Source organism: Telopea speciosissima, chromosome 10 (assembly GCF_018873765.1).
Source record: "Telopea speciosissima isolate NSW1024214 ecotype Mountain lineage chromosome 10, Tspe_v1, whole genome shotgun sequence".
NCBI classification, from domain to species: Eukaryota; Viridiplantae; Streptophyta; class Magnoliopsida; order Proteales; family Proteaceae; genus Telopea; species Telopea speciosissima.
The window spans coordinates 61,661,879-61,685,689 of NC_057925.1; the positions used below are offsets into that span (position 1 = coordinate 61,661,879).

Consider the following 23,811-nt stretch of genomic DNA (forward strand, 5'->3'; position numbering starts at 1 on the left):
TAAGAGTGGGAAATCTCCCACCACACCAATGGTAGTGTGGGGAATGGAATGGTATAATCCACATGGAACCTCACATGGTAGAGATAAAATAGTAAAAATCCATATGAAAGAGCAACAACAGTACACTAGCAATGTGGGGAACTTTTTCCATAGAACAAATTATAAAACTGATTTTTTTTCCTTTCACTGCAATTTCTAAACACCTAGAAGGTTGGAGCAAGGCCCTCTGCATACTAGAGAAATAACAGAGAAACTAGAATTCAATTTGCCAATTTTTCTCTCTGGAGATAAAATTGAATATTAATTTGTTGAGACAAGTAGTTAAAGCTTCAACTCCATTAGATACATTTCATTAACCAATTCAACTCCCTTGGATATGATTCATTAACTAGTTGATGGTACTGCAGTGCCAATAAAGATCAGAGTTCAGCCCAGCCAAAGTCATACATCACTTACAAATGATTAGCATGTCCTTGTTTATAACAAACTTATTAGTAGTTACAATTCAGTGTCTCAAATTAATGTGGACTTGCAATCCTTGTGATATTTGATTTTTCCATTTACAGAAAACATAGTTGGTGAATGATTTTCCTTTTTCTTTGATAGATATAGTTGATGAATGACTCATTTCCAACATTGGATTCTAATGTACTGCACCCTTACCTACTCTTTTAAAATTGGGTTGTTGGTATCATGTACATGAGGTTCATAAACCCCAAAGGATACTACACAGTTTGATAATCTAAACCTCCCTTTATTGATGACTCCTTCAATATTCAAGTTTGCAAATCAGTTAGGTGCCTGTCGGCTCTTGAACTCAAACTGGTGGTACCACTGAGACTGGAACTTCATGGCACTTCCTTTGTGACCTAATAACTTTTGTGATGCCTTGGCTTTGTAACAAGGACACTGATCAGTGAATGTGCATTGTCTTTTCAATTTATCCTTGGAGAAAAAAAACATTATGGGCATTTTATTTTCAAATTTCAGTGCGAAATAACTGTTTGGCTATCCATGATTTGAGCAAATATTAAGACTGGGAGCCATGACCAGGGGGGGAGAGAGAGAGATTTCATATAATAGCCAAGTTACAAGCTGTAAAAGAACAAATAGAACCATTGGTTTCATATAATCGCCAAGTTACAAGGTGTAAAAGAACAAATAGAACCATTGGTTTATTACTCATATAATAGACCAAGTTACACGGTGTAAAATATCAAATATTTCCATTGGTTTGTGTAATAACAGCTCAAGGTGTTACTATCATATATGCAAAGTGAACCTTACAGAGAATTCTCAACTTAAGCTAAAATATTGCATCAAAGAAATTGAACAAGAAGATGCAAGTTTAATTTACAGTCATTCACAGCTTTATCACTGAACTTCATCATTTGACAGCCTCATAATCTCAAACCAGAAATATGAGATTGTTCACAAACTGAAAGTAAGAGGCTAATCAGACTTGAGTAAACCTACAAGGGATCACCTTGATCTTTGATTTAGATTGCGAGCAATGTGTGCTTCTTCAATATACCTGGTAAGGTGAGATATTGCATAATGTGAGGCACTTGAGGCAGCATAATAAGATGTCACTGAGAGCTGCGCAAATTTTGGAACTGCATAACCTACAAATACCAAAACGTTCCTCATTTCAATTAATTTCGTTTATAAAGGAGGTTTGTCATAAAAGTAAGTGATCCAGATATGTATCATTCAACTCATATAATTGTGGAACAAAGTGTAAAACTAAGGAGACTGTGAATGGACCTCCACTTGTGAAAATAATCCCCCATAAAACCCACTTTATTAAGACCAAATTTGCCCCTCCAACACATTGACCATGTGAGGATCAATATATATATTCTGTCACATCATTCTCAACAATCAATGACCAGGGAGAAGTGGTGAGAAAAGATATGGATGTCTTGGATTGAACAACGAATACGACCTAATATAGAGTTGATAGGAAAATGTGAACTCATGTAGCTGACCCTCTTTTAATTTCGCTTATAATGGAGGGTTGTCATAAAAGTAAGTGATCCAGTTATGTATCATTCAACTCATATAATCGTAGAACAAAGTGTAAAACTAAGGAGACTGAATGGACCTCCACTTGTGAAAATAATCCCCCATACAACCCACTAACTGCACTTTATTAAGACTAAATTTGCCCCTCCAACACATTGACCATGTGAGGATCAATATATATTCTGTCACATCATTCTCAACAGTCAATGACCAGGGAGAAGTGGTGAGAAAAGATATGGATGTCTTTGATTGAACAACGAATACGACCTAATATAGAGTTGATAGGAAATTGTGGATTCATGTAGCTGACCCTCTTTTAGTTGGGATCAAGGTTCAAAATCTCGTGAAATTTCGGCGATATTTCGCCAAATTTCGTATATCTCGAGCTGTCCGAGATACGATACCAATCCGAAATGGAAAAATACCATATTTCGACGATATCTCGTGAGATATCGACGATAAATATCGTGGACTCACGATATATCGCGAGATATTGAAAAAGTCACTAAAAGTGTCACGTGCAATATTTCGGAAATTTCGGTCATCTCGTTTCTGAAATTTCTGAAATCTCGGTAATTTCGGTAATCTCGTTTCGAAAATTTCGAAAATCTCGGTATTTTTGGCATTTTACACCCACAGAAAAATACCATATTTCGACGAAATTTCGATATCTCGGAAATTTCGGTCAGGCCGAAACACCGAAACGAAACGAGATTTAGTACCATGTCTTGGGATAAGGCCTTGTTGAGCTTATTTAAATCTTGATTTCAAGATTCAATAATCTCTCAAGAGGCCAATCTAAACCCTAGTTCTTGAGAGTTGGAACCTATTAGGACCCAAGAACTCCAAGTTGATCTTGTAGGGTTAGAAATCCCACACAGGTATCAGGAGAGGCACAACAAACTTCAACCAACTAGATGGTGAACAGTAGTAGTAAAAGAATGAGGGTCTGGAAAAGGAACCAAATTAGAAGTGCAGGATTTTCATTGGAACTGTAACTAAAATTAGTTCATTACTGGACACAAAATAGAAATTCCCTTTACCTGGAATGGATTAACTGAGATCGAGAAGATTAACTTTATTTAGTACAAGAATGAGGGTCTGGAAAAGGAGCAAGGATTTTCATTGGAACTGTAACTAAGATTAGTTCTTTACTGAACACAAAATAGAAATTCCTTTTACCTGGAATATCTTAACTGAGATCGAGAAGATTAACTTTATTTCCAGTCCGATAAAGGGAGAGCAAAAGTATGGTCAATAAGAGTACAAGACAAAAGGAAGTGAACCCAAGGAACGGCTTAGTTACATTACACTCGGGAATTTGAAGGTGATGCTTACAATATATTGGCTAATGACTCAACAAAACAGGGGGATATTCATTCCAGGATTTGTTAGAGGTAATGTCCAAAAACCATCCACTCTTTCCCATACTCTATCCTCCATTATATTTTAATTTTCTGAATACATCACACTATTAATCTGCCCTGCCCCCCACCCCACCCCCAAAAAAAAAATTCTTCGGACCCCAAGTAGCGACTAGGAAGTCCATCCACATCTTGACTGCTGAAGCAGGAAAGCACTTTGATGGAAGAATACAAAGTTTTACTATTACCTAACTTATCCTGACTTAATAGGATGAGAAAGTTATGGTTGTTATGTGTACCGGTGCATTAAGGCAATAAATTTATTCAGATCTTTCTGAAGCAGGACTCTTACCATGTATCATGCCATATTGCCCAACAGAATGAGGCAGATTGAAAAGATCAGCATTCCAGCAGAATAATGTTGAAGCAGGAGATGCTGACAGTAAGTCTAGTACTACACAACTGACTGAAGAACGCAAGTGAAGAAAAAAGAGTTCTGAAGTATGGAAGCACAGTACATCATTCTTTTGAGTGTCATGATCACAGTTTTCTAGTTAAAGAGGATAAAAGGGCAGAGAAAGTACTAGACAAACAAGAATCATGACCAGACTAATGTTGCATTTGACTTTCCAGTGTCTGTGGTCTATTTGGGAGGAGAGAAATCAGATATTTAAGGTCTCGTAATATGGCCCACACAAGGTGCTACAACTGATCATGATGAGGACAGCTTGCTGGGCTACTACTTTGGAGGCTTTCCAGGGCATTCCTATGGATTACTTCATGAGGCAGTGACATTTGATTGCTTTTTCTAGGGGGATCCCACCAAAGGTTCAGCATCTTTGGGACTCCACTAATTAAACCACGTCGTCTTATCCCTACTTTGTTGCTTGTTAGTTGTTAGAGAACTAACTATTGTTAATAAAGGCATCAGATTTTATCCACACACTTGTGTAACACAGAGGCCAAGGTTCCCTCGAAGAGCCTTAATCTTATATTTCTGCTACTCTTTTCCTTTTATCTCTCCTACAAGATAGGTAAACGGACTGACTCCATACCAAAGTGGTACCAGAGCCTCAGTATGGATCAGCGGGTTGAGAAACTAGAGCTTGATGTTGGCTCTCTTGTGAGTGGGCAGAACCAAATTATGGAGAAATTATCTGAGCTTTTTGAGTGGTTACCCATTTGAGAGGTTGGGGAAATTTCTTCAGCTCCAAGAGGTGGTACGGGTGGTAGAACGGGATCCAATGGTGGTACGCGCATACGGGCTCACATCCCTCATTCACACCAAGGCTCGTCAAGCTGGACTTCCCTCGCTACAATGGCGGTGACGATACGACCAGTTGGGTGTGTCGTACTGAACAATTCTTCCAATTTCATGATACTTCTGAGGATGATAGGGTGGCGTTACCATCATTTCACCTTGAGGGAGAGGCGCAATTGTGGTACCAACTACTCCGACAGGAGTCGGGAACCGTCTCATGGAAGGATTTTTGTTTCAGTCTGCACTCTCGTTTTGGACCCTCACAGTTCCAAGATTTTTTGGAGATTTAATTAAACTCCAACAGACTGGGTCTGTGTGAGATTACCAGTCCCAATTTGAGAAACTCTTATCCAAGGTGGGCTCACTACCACAGGATAGACAAGTCAGTTGTTTTGTCGCTGGCTTAAAAACTAGCATAGGGGCTGATGTGCTAGCTGGACGCTCCGACTCATTATCTGCCGCAATCGGATTGGCTCGAGTATTTGAAGCTCGTAATTTATCCCAACAGCAAGCTGTACCGCTAGAGTCCAAAAAGAATGTTCTATCTTCTAGCGAAGGGGTATCCAACCATCCATTGCTTCCTGTCAGGCGTATGACCCCTGCGGAGCTACAAGAACGACAGTCCAAGGGCTTATGTTACAACTGCAATAAAAAATATAGCCCTCGCCATCGATGCAAAACATTATTTTTGATTGAGGCTTGTGGTGAAGAAGATGATGATGACGTTTTTATGGAGGAGGACGAGCTCATCAATGAGACGGTGGGAGAGGTACCTGAAATATCGCTCCATGCGATTTCTGGAACTCGAACACCAGAAACGATGCGAGTCAAGGGGGTCATTGGACACATGGTCGCGACTGTATTAGTGGATTCGGGTAGCACTCACAATTTCATGAGTGAGTTAATGGCTAAGAAGGTGGGTCTACAACCTGTGATGGGAGCTAGATTTGAGGTGGAAGTTGCTTCTGGTGAGAAGTTGTCGACCCAGGTAAGTGCACTAATGTGAAATTAAATTTTCAAGGTGTGCCTATTTTTTTGGATTTTTATTTACTTCCATTAGAAGGGTATGATGTGGTGCTGGGTACCCAGTGGTTGAGAACACTAGGACCCATTCTGTGGGATTTTTCAAAATTACAGATGAACTTTAAGGTGGATAACAAAGAGGTTACTCTTCAAGGCTTATTGGTTCCTGATGATAAGGTGGTTGGGGAGTTAAAGCTCAATCAGCTTGTGAGAAAGAGACAGCAAGGCATTGCTATGGGACCCCCATGCCCACTTTCAAAAGTTTCAAATTCAGCCCCTAATACGGCTAACAAGAATCCAAAATTGTTGCAACTCCTCAAGAAATTTCAGGACGTGTTTGAAGAACCTTCAGGACTTTCACCGCCATGTATTCAAGACCATAAAATTCCCTTGGTCCCAGGGAGTGCTCCTGTGTGTGTCAAGCCTTACCAGTATCCTCAATTCCTCATTACCAGAAGGTTGAGATTGAACGACTCGTAACGGAGATGCTTTCCTCAGGAATAATCCGCCCCAGTAATAGCCCATACTCATCGCCAGTGATCTTAGTAAAGAAGCATGATGGATCTTGGAGCTTTTGTGTGGATTATTGCGCTATCAACAAAATCACCATTAAAGACAAGTATCCAATTCCTATGATCAATGAATTATTGGACGAATTATATGGTGCAAAATTCTATTCGAAGCTCGATTTACACTCCGGATATCATCAAATCAGGGTTCATCCTTCAGCTATGTCGAAGACGGCTTTTCGAACTCATTAGGGGCATTATGAGTTCATGGTGATGCCCAACAACGATGGCTGTACAAACTCATGGGATTTGACTTCATCATTGAATATAAAAAAGGGAAAGACACTATTGTAGCATATGCTTTGTCAAGAAGAGAAGAAATAGGGGAATTGGTGGCTAATTCTCATCCTCTACCTAATTGGGTGGAAACAATTAAGGAGGAGGTGAATACTATTCCTAACTTAAAGGAATTAGTTCTGCGTATTTTAGATGGGGAAGCCGTTGAGCCTTGGAGATACACAGATGGGATTATTTTCTTTAAGGACAGAATTTACATTGCTGAAAATTCCGACTTAATTCCTGATATTATTGGCCAGCTGCACATCAGTACTCATGAGGGCTTTCAAAAGACACTTCACTGGGTTCATTCGAACTTTTATTGGAAAGGAATGAGGTGAGGCATAAAGGAATACATTGCTGGGTGTGATGTTTGTCAGTGCAATAAGGCTGAACATGTGGCACCAGCCGGATTGTTACAACCATTGCCGATTCAGCAACAAAATAGGGATAAGACAACGTGGTTTAACAATCCACTTAACAAACCCATGCTAACACTACCCAATAGACTCGGTGTTCTTTGACCACTTCAACATAGCCGTTGCAGGCTCTTATTTCCCAACTTAACAGATACGTAACAGTGAGTTGCAAACATTATTCAGGTTGACACCAAAGTGTGGTAACCATTTTTATAATTTGGAGATGGATGAAGATAGTGAAACCATCATCGTCACTAAGGTGGTGGACCAATTGGGGTTGCATATATATCCATGCAGGTGGGATGGACAACCAACAATACAAATCAGATGAAGTTTATTTTAAGCAAGTAGGTAGATCTGGTATGATACAGTTTCATTGATGGCAGTTGATAATTTATTGGTCATGCTTTGGTTGTCCAGGAAGAGAGAGGATGTGTTTGAGAAAACCTACACTTTCCAACATTTAAGCCTTTAAGGTAAAACTAGTACCCAAAGAGGGATATATATATAATGGTTATCTTGCTAGATAAGAGATTGAGACATGTTCAAGAAGCATGATGCAGTATAACCATTTTCATCAAAGCTATGTTTGGTTAGACGTAAAAGAAGTAAAAGCAAAGACTAGTGTTCGCACTTTCCAAGAACTGCATTCTTTTCTCTTCTTAATTTTCCACCCAAAAGGAGAAGGAAAATGAAGGATTAGTTAAAGTTCCCAAAATTTTCCATCCAATCCCTAATCTTGGGTTAGAATGGTCAATTGGCATCTTGGGCCAACATGGACCACTGGGGTCTCCAACCACCGACATTATCTAGAAGAGATCAACCTATGGGAGTCTCCTCCAACCACCGACATTATCTAGAAGAGATCAACCTATGGGGGCGTCCTCCAACCACCGACATCTCTTTTAAGCGGCTCTCCCCCACCCAGAAGGGGTTCTTCTCGGGTATCCCTTCAAATGAAGAAATTGTCCTTGCCATTAAAAGTCACAAGGCTCAAAAGGCCCCGGGTACTTATGGGTTCAATATGGGGTTTTTCCTCTCGGCCTGAGATATCATTAAAGATGATTTGATGAGTATGCTCCGTAGCTTTTTCTTTCATCTTGACAAGATTTGTGGAATTAACCACTCTTTCATTTGCCTCATCCCAAAAATTAAGGATGCTGCCACAGTCTCAGCTTTTCGTCTCATTTCCCTCAATAACCTTCTCTACAAATTTATTGCAAAAGTGTTTGCCAATAAATTGAAGAGGGTATTGCATGATATTGTCAATATTAACCAAACTACCTTTATCCCTAGGAAGAATATTGAGGACACCATCCTCCTTAGCCAAGAAATCGCTAGAGGCTTTCATAGAAAATCTCAACCTCTCTCTACATTGCTTAAGTTGGATATCGGAAGGCTTTCAACACTATCAAATGAGAGTACATAAAGAGTACTCTGGAGTCTATGGATTTTCCCCCTTGTTTTACCCATTGGGTCCTCAAATGTATCTCCACTACTCATATTTCCATCCTAGTTAATGGTACACCGGTTGGTTACTTTGAGTCCTCCGTGGGGGTTCACCAAGGGTGTCCTCTTTCTCCCCTCATTTTACAATTGCCATGGAAGGGTTGTCCAAGAGTCTTCTCCGCATGGTTGAGACGAATTCTCTAAAACCCTTAGGGAAGTTTAGGGTTATGAATCTCACCCACCTTATATTTGCTGTAAACATGATGATTTTCTCAAAAGCCCAGTCGGAATCCAAGGTCTCTATAATGGCTTATTCAAAAGTTTTCTGGGATTTATGGGCTTAAAATCAATCCCCTCAAGTCGGTCATCTACATTGCGGGGGTTTTTTATGCCAAGAGGGAGAGAATTCGAGCAACTGCTTCCCTTGGGTAATCTCCTGGTCAAATATTTAGGTTTGCCCTTGATTGCCTCAAAGCTTACTGTGCACCGTTGTATGCCCATCCTTGACAGGCTTCGTAAGAGGCTCCAGCTTTGGAAGAGCAGGCTGCTTTCTTATGCTGGTAAATTGGAACTGATCAGGTCAGTCATGCAAGCATTATATTTATCTTGGACAGGTGTCTTTGGGACCCCCAAATCCATCATTAAAAAAAATTTGAATCTTTGACGTGCTCCTTTCTGTGGAAAGTCCAAGAAAGTTCAAAACATAGTTCAAGAACTCGTCGAGATCTCGGTAATATCTCGATTTTTTCAAAAACCAAGATCAGATTGAAGGCGAAATGGGGAAATACAGTGTCTCGGCCGAGATCTCGGTCATCTCAGTGGGAAACCTTGGTATACAGATACTTATTCTTGCAAACCTTGGTATACAAACACTTATTTATACCAGAAAATAGGACAGATACTTACTTATGCCAGAAACCAGGGCAGGCACTTTATTTATGCCTAATAAAGCTTTCAAACAAATCCAAGATTGCTTAAATCTGATTTATATTGAAGGAGTTATATTTCGATCAAACCTAAATTGGTGTGCATGACTGCCATCAAAATCGTTCTGAATGAAAATATTTTTTTAGACATCAAAACAAATGAATATTTTACCGAACTTTTAGTTTTTAGCAATGTTCTACCATATTAAGATTTATGGAATTTTTTATTTGAGAAAAACCTCAACATTTAAAAGTTGAAAATTGCACCTACCGTCGAAAATCTAGTTTTTGCTCTTGACCTGGGCTATTGACCTTTTATCCTTTTGGAATTTTATTTTTTAACTAGTTTTCTTGGATTCAAATAGGGGGTGTTTGTGTATTTATGAATAATATCTAAAGTAAATGAAATAACAAATATAAAAAACAATTACTTAAATGATATTAGAAATAAATAAAGTGCATGTCCTGGTTTTTTGCATAAATAAGTATCTGTCCTAGTTTCCCACTAAGACAAACTCCTATTTGGACTTTGTTTTTGCAAAATCTGATGGTGTCATTGTGTTTAAATGGTCTAGAATAGGCTGAGTACCAAGTTTCAGGCCCAAACTAGGTCTAAAACCCACCGAAACCAGCCTTCATATTAAAAAAAAAATGCACCAACTCGCCGAGATCTCAACCCGACTCGGTTTTTTGGCTGGGCGAAACCAGTACCGAAACCGGGTTCTTGAACCTTGGTTCAAAATTCTTACACATGTGCAGTTGGGAATATGTCTGTCTCCCAAAAGATGAGGGACATCTTGGTATTAGGAGAGTTATTGAGATGAACAAGGCTACTTTGATCAAGCTACTTTAGAAAGTTGCAACAAAAGAGGATTCTATCAAGGTGGAGTGGATTTATTCTAGGCTACTCAAAAAAGAGAGACCCTTTGGACTGTCTAGTTCTCTTCGGACTCTTCCTGGTCATGGAGAAAGATGCTTCAATTGAGGCCTCTGGTGATAGATTGTATCAAATCCTATATTGATGATGGGGAGGGCACTCTTCTTTGGTTGGATTCATGGCATCCCAAGGGTGTTCTCATATCTTGTTTCGAGGACTGCATCCGGTACGATGCTGGATCAAATAGGTTCGCAAAAGTTCCCACCATTCTTTGGGAGGGTGTTTGGAATCCGGAACCCTACGTCCCCTGCCCTCTCAAAAGCCTAGGCTGATCTTCACCTTGTCCATAACAGACCCAGGGGCAGGGGGGCCCTGTATTATTTGGGGGAAGAGTTTCATCTCTAGAAATAGTTTCATTGCTTGGAGGTTCCTCAACTCAACCCTTTCAACTCAATTCTTCCTTATCCATATATCAATTTGTATTCCCAACTGCTGCCTCTATTGGAGTGCTGAAGAAGACATCAATCATCTCTTCTTCAGATGCCCTTTTTTCGAAAGTTGTCTAGGAGGGTATTCTTGTAAAGTGTTGGCCTTCCTCTTGTCAGAGTCTGCCCTTTTTCAGGGAGTGGGGGTGGGAGCTTTCTCATTTTAAAGGGAAGTCTGTCTATGATTCTATTGGCAAACTGGCATTTTGTGCTACCATTTATCATATTTGTTGGGATAGGAACATAAGGAGATGGGAAAATTTGTCGGCACCTATCAGCAAATATGGTCCCCTATCAGCTTTGAGGTTCATCAGAAGGCTCTCACAATCCTTGTCCCTTGTAAGAAGAGTAAGAGAAATAGGTTGATTGCTTCCACCAGGGATGTCCCCCTGCATTTTATTACCCTCCGCCCCTAGTGTTCACTTTATTGGTTTAGGGGTAGTTGGTACGTGATCTTTGGTTTGTGGTTTATGGATTGTTGGTCTTTTAGTTCCTCCTTCGAGTCTTGTTTCATTATCGATTCTTATTTTTTAGCCCTGTATTTTGCTTGATCTTTTTGTTGCTGATCTTTCATGTGTGATGTAATATCTTTCCCCTTTGGGTTTAATAAATTTTCTATCCACCCAAAAAAAACAAAAAGGTGGAAACAATATTTATGGGGGAGTGGTTAAGCATCAAGACCTACTTCCTATCTAGTAAGTATTAATCTGAGACTTCTGATCACATTATAATAGAAAAATTAAAATCCCATCATAGGTTGTAACTACAAGTATTTCAACAATACAAAATTCAGAACAGGTTGGAGATATAATCATTGGAAAGGTAATTGATGCTCAAATGACACAGATCATGTTAAACATGTGAGTTTTTTAACCCTAAAAAATTGGCCCAAAGAAAAGACAAAATAAATAGAATAGAAATATAGTTTTGATGTCAGAAAGAAAAATAAAGACGGCTAAAATTAAGAATAAGACTAATAATTGACAACCCAAAGCTAACACAAACAATACTAAAATTCATTAGGTTCAGGTTTAACCCAAGACAACAATATTTACGCAACTATAGCCAAAATACCATTGGGTTTTTTTTCTTTATCAAAATATAAACATAAAAACTTTAAAAAATAAAGAAAGAAAAGAGGACACTTGATTGAGATGTGCATTTGAAAGGACCACACTTATGGGGTTTTTATTTTCAATTTTATTTATTTTATAATTTTAGGTGGGAAACCAATGAAATTGGTAGTTGGTAATCTGGGGAGATATTCAAGCAAAAAAAAATCTGAGATAGGTAAAGAAATGCCCCCTTTAGTAGAAAACCTCCATTAAGAAATGAAGATAGATATAATTATGAAGACACAAAATCTCATAATACATGTGATAGAAGTAACTTTATTTGCAATCAAAATGTAACAAACAAACAATACAGGCCTCCCTCTAACAGAAGTGTAATAAGCTAATCATATGCAGCGTATTATAATCTAGTAGGTTATACAAGAGAATAACATGAAATATCATAAAAAAGGGATTCTTGTAAAATAAGCTAAAGAAGCTGTGCAACTGCATACAGACTACATGTACCTACTACATAGTCATCCACTCAAATGACATGAAAAAATCAGGACAATCCCATAAAATGAAAAATGACATACCTCCAAATGCAGCACTGGCACCTGAAAACAATAGCAATGGAGGAAGCTGTTGATAAAGAAGACAACATTAGTGTAATTAAAAAAAAAAAGACAATAAAAGTAGAAAAGCTTACAGAAGTATATGCATGCAATGCTACACAAAGAAATCATAAGGCTGCATTTATTATCTTTTCTAAAGGAATAGAAAATGCACAGAGGTATATCAGGTATACAAGAGATGATACCCCAATAAGAAAAGGAAGCCACTTGGGTCCCTTCACATGTTTCTGGACAAATGGAATTCCTGCAATGAACAATTTTCATTAGAAAAGACTCCCTATAAAAAAAATTTGGAAAAAGGTCATGTAATTATACCTGTATTGAAGCCATGGACTGCACTAAGCATTGCACCAGCACCTGTGCCAGCCTATTCAATGGATAGTTCAGTAAATCAATAACAGGATTGCAGCAGTCTACTCAGAAAGCAATAACTCATTGAGCATGTTCAAGTAATATATTTCTACAAACTTCGATTGCAGCCATTTCAGTGGGTGCATCCATCACCATGGAAACGTCCAAAAGATAGGCCCAAAACGTAAAATTCTACGGATCAGAAGATCCCAAGATTTTCCAGGTATAGTAGCACCTACTAAATTATAGAGCACAATCTATAAAAAATTCAATAACAAAGGGGCAAAGATTTGATGGTTAGGATTGTACATTTAATTAAAATTTTGGGTAGTAACCGTAATTGATGAGTCCTGAATGATGGGACTGTGCTCTATAATTTAGTAAGTGTTACATTTAACACATGTTAAATGTTCCTGTTCCAAAGGAATTTGAATTCGTTCCTCCTATACTATAGTAGGTTGCTAATGGCTACTGTTTTAAGTAATAGTGTCCTGGAAGACTGGATTACCCATCAAGAAAACCACATGCCGTAGATATGTATGAAAGATTAGGGTGTCTAAAGTAAAAGAAGCTTTTCAGGAGGATGAAGGTAGGTGAGGAACTAGGCCCAAATGAGGTCCCAAGAGAAGTATGGAAAAGCTTAGGAATCTGTGGTTTATCTTGGCTAACCAAACTGTATAATAAGAATATAAGATTATGAGCACAAGGAAAATGTCAAATGAATGAAGGAGAAGCATTATGGTTCCAATTTACAAAAATAAAGGTGATATTCAGAGCTGCAATAACAATAGAGGCATAAAACTAATGAGTCATACTATGAAATTATGCAAGAGGGTTATTAAAACCCACCTAAGACAAGAAACTACTTATGGAGAACCAATCTGGTTTTATGCCAAGAAGATCCACGACAGAAGCTATTTACTTACTTAGGAGACTCATGGAAAGATTTAGAGATTGCAAGAGGGATCTCCATATGGTCTTTATTGACCTATGAAAATCTTATGATAAACCCCCTAAAGAGTTAATCTGGTAGTACTAAAGGAGAAGTGTTTCAAGTAAATATGTGGACATAATTAAAATATATATGATTCGTGTTGTGACTAGTGAAAGAAGTGTGGGGGTCAAGGTAGTTAATTCCTAATTAAAACTGGGTTACATCAAGGATCAGCTTTAAGCCCTTATTTGTTTGCGTTTATCACAAATGATTTAACTAGAGACATTTAAGATGAGGTTCCATGATGTATGTTTTTTGTTGATGATTTTGTTTTGGTGGATGAGACAACAGCAAGGTGATGTAGATCCAAGCCTCCTCGAATTGAAGAAGCCACCCTAAACCTAGGGTTATAGTAGGAGCCTTAGTATAGCCTATACTTAGTTTATTTCAGTTATACTTAGTTTTATTTTCTGTTTTGTAATTGAACCGGCTCAAGGTTGCAACCAATTAGAGCCGGTTCAATTACAAAACAAAAAATAAAACTAAGTATAACTGAAATAAACTAAGTATAGGCTATACTAAGGCTCCTACTATAACCCTAGGTTTAGGGTGGCTTCTTCAATTCAAGGAGGCTTAGATCTACATCACAAGGATTAATGCCAAGTTGGAATTATGGAGATCAACCTTGGAATCAAAAGGTTTTAAGATAAATATAATGAAGACGGAGTACATTGTGTGTAACTTTAGTTACAGTAGGTCGGATAATGAGGTGGTGAAAATTGACGAGACAGAGATTCCGCAAAGTGATTATGTTAGGTATCTAGACTCAATCATAAATGAAAAAGGTGATATAGAGGATGATGTTTCATAGAGAATTAAAATAGGATGGATGAAGTGGAGAGGTGCGTCTGGAGTTTGTGTGATTGACGTATTCCTTTATAACTTAAGGAAAATTTTATAAGACAGTCATATGACCGGCTATGATGTATGGTGCGGATTATTGGGAAGTTAAGAAGCATTATGTAGATAAACTTAGTGTAGCAGAGATGAGGATGTTGAGATGGATGTGTGGCAAAACTAGGAATGTTCATATTAAAGCTGATTAAGGAGTAGTAATGTAGTCCTAGGTAGGAGTAATCCCACTAGGAACCAAGGTAGTAGGATCTCTTAACAAGGCTGGCCGATTGGGATAGCTTAGGCTAATTAGGGCAAAATTAGGGTTATGGTTAGGGTTTCGACTTAGGGTTTTATTTGATAATGATGTGCAGAATTTTATGAGTCTAATGGTATAAGTTGGATCAAATTTGGTTGAGGTTGGAATTCTAGGGTTTTGGGTAGGATGCCTTATGAAAATGGACTGTTTGTAAGATCTAGGGTTTAGGGGCAGATTTTAGGAAAGAGGTTTATAGGGTATTAATGGGCAGGTCTAAGGGGTTATTTTGGTATAAAGAAGTTAGGGTTTGGATGAGTTACAAAATTCTACAATTTAGGGCAGAATTGGATTTAGGGTTTTAGGGTTCTAATGGATCTATGGATTAATGGAAGGGGTGATAATAGGAGTAGATGGAGCTTAGGTTAAAGGATTAGAAGAAGAAGGTTAAATGCTGAATTAATAAACTACTTACTTGAAAGATTAAATCTTCAATGGTAGCAGCTTTGAAGAACTAGAAGAAGGACCTCCCGATCTACAAGATGCAAGGAGTCAATCGGAGTCCACCAATCCCTTCACCTTGATATTACCCACAAGGTAGCCTTGATATTACTCACAAGGTTCACTCAACAGAGCAGAGCGAGAGCGACTATGGCAGCAAACAAAAGCTTTTTCATTAATCAAATTCGTGTACAATGCTGGCCTCCCTTACAAACTTATATAGAAGACTCAAAAATAGACTTAGACACTAAAAAGGAATGGCCTAACCTTATCCCTAACCTATTAGGCAACTTAAACTGACTAGGAAACTCAAATAGACTCAAAATAGAGTCCTAATGACTTAAAACAACTTAAACTACTTAAAATAAAGAAGATTCCCTAGTAGCCAATAGGATATAAGAACCTCTTAGCCAATAGGATCACTTCACTTAAATTAGACCAATTGAACCAATTGGATGTAACCAATTTAAACCGGTTCAATTAAAAACACAAAATAAAAACTAAGTATTGGGCTAATCCCGTATGCAACCTATATACCCCTATTTCAGGCCCACTAAAGTGGCCTAATACATAGAAAACCCTTGGGATCAAAGGCCCAACATGTATGTAACTCAACCCTAGACTTATTCCCAATGAAACAAGCCTTATTTGATGATGAATCTGCATCAAGTAGCTCCGATACATGATAAGATACGAGAAAGTCGTTTGAGGTGACATTCCATGTTCAATGGAGGCCTTTGGATGCTACAATACGGAGGAGTGATTTGATTTAAAATGAAGGAACTAAAAGAGCCAAGGGCAAACCTAAAATGAAAAATTTTATAAGACAATTATACGACCGGCTATGATGTATGAAGCGGATTATTGGGCAGTTAAGAAGCATTATGTAGATAAACTCAATGAAGCAGAGATGAGGATGTTGAGATGGATGTGTGGCAAAACTAAGAATGATCATATTAAAGCTTATTAAGGAGTAGCTCTGATACATGATAAAATACGAGAAAGTTGTTTGAGGTGGCATTGCCATGTTCAATGGAGGCCTTTGGATGCTCCAATACGGAGGAGTGGTTTGATTTAGAATGAAGGAACTAAAAGAGAGCAAAGGGCAAACCTAAAATGATCCTAGGAGAAATGGTGAGGAAAGACATGCATAGCTTAGGCCTTGTATCAAGTATAACCTCAAACAGAGTTGAATGTAGGATATGGATCCATGTAGCCAACCTCATTTAGTTGGGATAAGGCTGAGTTGTTGTTGTAGGAACATTTAACACAAACCAGCAACTTATTTCTCTTTTCTTTTTCTTGTCCTCTTGAACATTAGAAAATTTCTTTTTCTTTGATCATTATTTTAAACGCTAATACAGCCATCATTGTGATGAGAACTATTCACTGTATTTCATCTATATCTAAACTATTGTGCCTATACTACTGGGGGAACTCAATTTCCTAATTTGAAGGGTGAAGCCAAACTCAGATCATACAAAAGTCCTCAGACTATGCCTTATAGAAATAGAGATTAAAAAAAAAAAAAACAAAACTGATCCAAAAAATTGAAATACTTAAAACACCATCAACATAGAGACAAGTACTCCTGTTTAAGACCACCCAACTCCCCCCCCCCCCAAAAAAAAAGAAAGATGTTTCATTCCTCTTCCATCTTCTCCTCTCATGTTTCTCTACATCCCTCATCTCTCATTCAGTTGAATCTCTTTTGTTATTTTTTTCTCAAAAAAAAAATTATATTTAGCATGAGTGTTCGAAAAACAATTAAGAGAAACAAATTACGGAATTCTCTTCAAGTATGGTGATATGGTCAGCAAACAGAGGAGCAAGCATTTACTGGATGACGTTGCTGAGTTTGTAGGACAGTATCCAGTGGCTTCGTAATTGTAACAGACAAACTGAATTTGTAATGCCAAGTTAGCAGCACAGTTGAGTTTGGGAAAGCGTCATAGCACAAAGAGGCTCCATCATCGAAGTGGGTATGCATAATTCTATACCGTTATTCAATAATGAACAAAAAGAACGTATCAATGTATTTATATCTACCTGTCCATCTATCTATGTTTATCGAATTCATACAAGAATCGAGAACATACCACGGCAGTCGCATCGTGTAAAACAGAAGTGATGTTCCACTCTCCTTTTTCCTGCCACAATGTGAATGAAGATTCAGAATAAATGCTCTAAGAAGAATTTCATCGAACAGTTAGGTTGCGGATGAGTTAAGTTAAGGAGGACAATTACCAGACGAGGGTTTAAGAGGGAGAGACAACGAGGGCAGCGAGCGGATCCAAGGCCAGGGTTTATGGTGGGGTCGTGGTAGAGGTTACCAGACCTGAGTTTCTGCTCATATACCTCCCTCGTCCCCATCGCATCAACTTCTCTCTGTTAGGATCCGCTAGGAACGAGTAACGAGCGCCCGCACAAGACAACAGAAATATACATTACGATGCGTGCACGTTAGGGTATCAATTTAGAACCGAAACCTAACTGCCCATTTATAAGTGTATAATCGAATCGAACAAATTCGGTTAATTTTTATGGGCTCATGTTCTGTGTGTCGCACCGCAGGCTGCGCCCAGACACATGGGCCTGCCACTTAAGGGGGCAGGGTGGTCATTGGAATCGTTATCGTCTACGGTTTCCTGACCGGTGCGGTTCCCTAGTGTTTCTCACAAGAGGGGGGTGGGACCTACACGAGGCACCTGACAGAACACTCTGCCTAGGTGGGGTCCACCCTCCTCTTGTGAAAGGCACTGGGGAACAACACCGGTTAGGGAACCGTATAAGATAAAAATTGGTGGTCATTGTGCTCACCACCATGTGTCTGAGCGCAGCCTGCACCCCTAACGTAGAGAACATTCTCCCAATTTTTATTTTGGGAAAAAAGTAAATTTTCATTTGATTTGATTCAGTTCAGATTTCTCACCCAAAAAAAAAATTTCGGTTCAATTTTATACTGAAAATATAATTGTTTGAACCAAACTAAATAAAGTGTAACCCATTTAAACCGAAACAAACTTAAATCATACTAAACCCTGTATTCGTGTGTTTTTATTGAGTTATGTGAAATTACCTAATATGGGTTTCTTTGTTAAGTTATGCAAAAAATATTGAAAGATACGAAAATTGACATTGTGAGACTGTATCTTCACGGGGCTGTAATATCTTACTCAACCTTATTTGTTTCAGTAGGTTATTTCCTCTTAAACCGTATTATCGAGATCTTGTATGGATCAAAGGAAACCAAACATTATTTTACTGAAATTGTAACCATCTGACGTTGACCAAATACATACATGATATCATTGAACGTTAGCCATAATTTTTTCTTTTTGGGTGCAAACTTCAGTCATAAGGAGTAATATCATTTTTGCCCCTTATAGTATGAAGAAGTTTGTCCCTATATGTATGAAAGAAGGTAACTCCGTCTAGTTGTAGTCTTAGTATAATCAACCATGGTTAGACATCAACCATGGTTAGACAAAACAAAACCCTTTAGGTAATATCCAAAAATTATGCTAGAACAAGAAGATTGCACATGTAGTATTGTATTTGAACCAATTTTTGAAAAATTGGATTGGAACGACTTAAGGCCGATCCAGACCGGATCAATCCTGTACAAAAACTAGGATTTAGGATTTTATTTGCCGATTTCTACCAGTTCTGGACCGATTCTGGTCGACTTTGATCTAGATCGAAATCGACCGAGACTGATCCAGATCCAAATTCTTGTTCTAGAACTTGGATTTGAAAATATACAAACAAAAGAGGTGAGTAAGCACCTCCATGGTGGGATACACACACAAGAAAGAAAGAAAGAAAGAGAGAGAGAGAGAGAGAGAGAGAGAGAGAGATGAGTAACTAATAAATCCTCAAGTGATTATTGTAGTTAATGAGGTTTACATATTCACAAGTGCCCAAAGCATAGAGTGAGAACAAGAATGGTACAAGCGCCTCAAAAGTAAATATAATCTTAAGTTGAGAGTCACCTCAGAGTGTGTATATATGTTTAGGGTGCAATTTGTTATCACCAAAGTGAAGAATTAAAAGAAATTGTAGCCTTCTTTTAATATGTCTCTTGTCTTAAGTTATTTAATGCAAGAGTAAAAAATGAATTTTAAAAAAAATGAAAGTTATTTAATTCAATATTTATGTGAAATAATTAGATGTACCTCCATTGAGAAAAAATGTTTTATGTTAAAATGGTAAAAAAATAAAGTTACAAATTTTTTTTCTACCGACATTGGTTACAACAAGATTTTCCCATATGTATATATAAATGACATATACATGGGCTCACTCTTAGTTCCAATAATTAAGATTTATCCTGTTACAATTGTTCAAAGTTGAAATTTTATTTTATTATAAGCATTCTCTTATCTTCTCTTAATCCATATATAGAGTGGTTTTTCTTTAGAGCACGCTTTTCAACTAATTGAATTTGAGACTTGAATGACCATGAAATCGAGGATGGAGAGTGGGAGCAACACCGGTTAAGTTGCGTTATCGTAACCATCGGGTTGTAGATTTGAAACATGAAAACAATCTCTTCGCAAAAGTGGAAGTATGAGTGTACATTTGCCCCTCCCAGACCCTATAGTAGCAGGAGCTTCGTGCATTGAGACGTTCTCAAAGTGGGAGCAGCACCTAATGAGAAGGAAACTTGTAATAAAATTAGCAAATAGCCCAAATCCTTTTGGAACGTGGAATTAGGCCTTACATTTGGGATTTAAAATGTGTCAGGCCATGCATAGACAATAAAATAGGCAAACTATTATTGTCATTAGATAGATAGAAGAATAATTAGATATAGACATAGAATAGATAAATCCAAATGTCACAAGATATCTATTCTATCAGGTGGACAAATATGTGTCCATTCCACTAGTTGGATAGAAATGACATAGGGGGTGAAATGACCGCCCTACCCCCATGAAAGATGGAAATGATCGTCCGCCTGATGCTTCCATGCATGCTCCCATTGGCATAAAATATAAAAAAAAATTGTACAAATTTGTGTTGTGAGTACATTTGATTGGGCCGGGGGGGGGGGGGGGAGTTGAACCTGCATCCTCTATCTGGACTTAGGTCAAGGCTCTATTGCAATGGTAGCCACCACCATGCCAAGAGGTGCTGTCCCTTTTGAAAAATTCATGTAGATGTTTTTGGTTGAGCACTTTATTTTTTTCAATGTGAAAATGTGATTTGATAATTTTGACCATTGAATAGACAGGAAATGATTTGAATCAATCATTTGTAAAATTTCATACTCAAATTCATTGAATTACTCCTTATAATGGCATTAGCTAGCCTCCCGTGTATGCCCATATCTCGATCACTTTGGTACTTTGTACACCACCTTTACTGTCCTGAATTTTCACTATTCTATTTTTTCATTTGACAAAATTCGTTTGGCTTGAACCTTGATAGTTGAGTTGAGGACTTTGGATATCGATCTGATATCGATACCAATACCTCAAACCATGCTACCATGTATATCAATGAATGATCAACCATCATGATTTTTTTTTCTCTTTTGTTAGGAAGAATCAACCATAATGATTTTATTATTATTATTTTTTTTTGTAAGAAAAAGTTTATGCATTATAACGTGATCAACGCAAGGTATTCGAATTTATATAATTCTAATAGCAAAGGAGTGGAATTGGATCATGATGTCCTATATGCAACAGACAAGACTCTCCGGCCGGGGAGTCAATCGGATCTAGATCCTCTATTGCCGAGCTGCCCGGCAAGACCATATTGCCCAGACGCGGTGCTGCACGCAATGACCGCCTTACCCCCACTAGGGCAAGGCGTTTGGGCAGGGATCAGATGGACATTACGTACAACACCATGTCTGGGAAGCTCGGCAGTAGTTCATCCAAATTGGAGTCAATCACATTGTTATTCTCCCTGGGAATGTAATGGAGAGAGCAAGATTGAAATTAGAGAGTAAGATCCTACCATAATGATAGGGGAGGAAGAATTGAACAAAAGTCACCCAACAAATTCGATAGGGAATTCCATCAATAATAAGATAAGGACTCTACCAAACAAAATAAAAAATCAATAAGATTAGCGGTTCAGTTCATATATAATTCCATAATATCCTAAGGCATGCAAAACCTCTCTCTCTCTCTACTCTGCGGTGGTGATTGGTGAATGGCGATGGTAATATCTATCAATAATGCATTACATAAACATTGTACTCAACAACGGCATCGCGAGTGGTAAAGTTGACGCTATGAGTCTTGAGCTGAACATATCCCCTAGCAAACCGGAAAAGCCCACTCCCTCCAATCACCGGCATCTCCCTTACCGCCGAGACAATCGTATTCCTCCCCAGTATTGTGATGGTGCTCCCATTGTACTTCCCTTCCACGAAAGCAAAATTCATGGCCATCAATAACCCAATTTCTTGCTGCGAAGCAGATGCGTAGAATCCTTGAGCTCTCCCAACCAGTTTCGAACTCATAGCTGGCCCTTCCGTTAATGGGTCATCAATCATAAACATGAAACCGAAACCCGTCGACGATGAGTTCGCTGGGGCTCCGGCCACTCTGACGGCAGTAGGGTTGCGACCGCTGAGGATGTCGTGCCAGTAGAAGCGGAAGTGGCTGAGCTTTTCTCTCTTAAGCCCTAGTGATCTCCGACTTAGGGTTTTGGCAAAGCTGCCGGAGATTGGGACGGTTTGGAAGAGGAGAATGGTGATGGTAATGGAGAGAATGATGAAGGGGTGAGCTAGTTTGGGAGATGGTGATCCTCCCATTGGAGCCCAAAACAGAAGTTAACTTGATTTGGGTTTGGACTTTTAATGCCTATCAGCTGTTTGTGAATTTGAATGTTGATAAATCAAGGGAGTGGAGTGGTTCTAGTGATGCAAGTTTGAAGGCAGAGGCAGGTATGGATCATGGAAAGTGGACACATGGAGAGCTGGAAGTGATAAGACGTGAAGCTGAGTGTTTGGCTCTTTTTGTTTTTCTGATTGCTTCGACAGGACAAAAGCATCTGCACTTTTCTCTCTTTCCAACCTGGAATTGATTTTGATGGCTTTTATTTCCCCAGCTTTAGAGGGGTTTCTTGTCGGGACCATAAGTGGTGGGGAGAAAGGTTTCAGCACCGACTACTAAGACTTGTTTCTTCAATTTTTGGATGGAAATAGTTGGTGAACGACTTGCCATTTGAGATATTTTTATAGGGTGGGGCACAGGCTGCACCCAGACACATGAGATAGGCATAATGACTATTCTACCCCTTTGAGTGGCATGCCCATATGTCTGGGCGCAACCTGTGCTACGGCACAGAGAACATGAACCCTTTTTATAGACTCAATCTATGATTTAAAAACACAGAATTGGTATTCGGATCAGCTAATTGGATCGAAATTGACTTACATAGGCCCTAGAAGCGGTGGGTAGATCCATAACCCTAGTTTATTCTGAGGAAATAGAAAAACCAGCCTCAAAATATACATGAATGCACCATGAGAATGAGTATGGATCATCTGTAAGTACGTGCAGGTGAACGTACATGTGAGAGGTAACCACTTGTCCTTTTTGTTTTCATTAATACTCCTTCTTCCATTATAAATGGCAAAAATGGGATATGTGGTGGTTACCTCTCACACGTACGTGCAGGTGAATGTACATGTGAAAGGTAACCACTTGTCCTTTTTGTTTTCATTAATACCCCTCCTCTTGTAAATGGCAAAAAATGGGATTGGTGGTTACCTCTCTACATACATGTAGGTAAACCCATTAATACCCCTCCTCCTCTTCCTTGTAAATGGTAAAAATTGGACAGGTGGTTACCTCTCAGAATTCGGTTCCTCTGCACGTACCAACAGATGAACGCACATGTGAGAGCCAACCACCTATCCTATTTTTGCCATTTACAAGGGGAGGAGGGGGTTTTAAGGAAACAAAATTAAACTGTGATTGGCTCTGAGATGTACGTTCACCTGTTGGTAGCAGATGATCCATTCTCTACCTCTCACACATACATGCACCTTTTTTCAGGTGCATGTATGTGTAGAGGATTTTGACTCCGAATGAGAATCACATAGCAATCACAGGACGGAATTTGCTGCTATACTCATAGTAGGAATGTTCCTGCTACCCTGCTGGCAATCAAGTAAATAGGATCTTAAAGGGTATTTTAGAAAATACTAAAACCCAGGAAGGTATTTATGAACCCAAAAGGGAAGTGAATTATTCCATTTCCTTGGCTGCCAGCAAGGTAGTAGGAATAAAAGTAAAAATATATAAATAAATAAAAAAGAAGGTAAGTTTGTCAGCACCAAGTATTTTCATAGTTGTTTTATCAAAAATAAAAAAAAAAGAATTTTCATAACTGTACATAGGGCCTTAATTTTTTTTTATTTTTGGGTCCAATCCTAAAAAGTTAGGGCCTTAAGAGTTAAGTAAATCTTTGCCCCCTTGAGTTCCTTGCTCGGACCAGTTCTCCAATGCCTGTAATAAGGGGATAATGACCACCCTA

At 38.6% G+C, this 23,811-nt stretch overlaps 2 protein-coding genes across 3 annotated transcripts; both read right to left on the bottom strand.

Moving 5' to 3' along the window:
- Nucleotides 1–1,297: 1,297 nt before the first annotated feature.
- On the bottom strand, nt 1,298–17,741 carry LOC122642508. Of its 2 annotated transcripts, none has more exons than XM_043836007.1 (6): nt 17,551–17,741; nt 17,403–17,453; nt 12,683–12,734; nt 12,541–12,611; nt 12,329–12,374; nt 1,298–1,625 (listed from the first exon to the last, which is right to left on the bottom strand). In XM_043836007.1, exons 1-6 carry the CDS (start codon nt 17,674–17,676, stop codon nt 1,483–1,485), a joined length of 489 nt encoding a protein of 162 aa, XP_043691942.1. In that variant the 5' UTR covers nt 17,677–17,741; the 3' UTR covers nt 1,298–1,482. The 2 variants fall into 2 exon arrangements, with proteins under 2 accessions (XP_043691942.1, XP_043691943.1); XM_043836008.1 differs by having other exon boundaries at nt 12,553–12,611; nt 17,551–17,737.
- Nucleotides 17,742–21,493: 3,752 nt separating this feature from the next.
- On the bottom strand, nt 21,494–22,095 carry LOC122642503 (dirigent protein 22-like). Its single transcript, XM_043836001.1, has one exon. It carries the CDS (start codon nt 22,079–22,081, stop codon nt 21,494–21,496), a length of 588 nt encoding a protein of 195 aa, XP_043691936.1. The 5' UTR covers nt 22,082–22,095.
- Nucleotides 22,096–23,811: the final 1,716 nt, after the last annotated feature.

Excerpts from the sequence above, each read along its gene's own strand:
- LOC122642508 (XM_043836007.1), bottom strand. The coding sequence starts at position 17,676 with ATGGGGACGAGGGAGGTATATGAGCAGAAACTCAGGTCTGGTAACCTC. Across the intron at positions 17,454-17,550 it reads CCCTCTTAAACCCTCGTCTG|GAAAAAGGAGAGTGGAACAT; the intron begins GTAATTGTCCTC and ends ACATTGTGGCAG. Across the intron at positions 12,375-12,540 it reads TTATTGGGGTATCATCTCTT|CTTCCTCCATTGCTATTGTT; the intron begins GTATACCTGATA and ends CTTTATCAACAG.
- LOC122642503 (XM_043836001.1), bottom strand. The coding sequence starts at position 22,081 with ATGGGAGGATCACCATCTCCCAAACTAGCTCACCCCTTCATCATTCTC.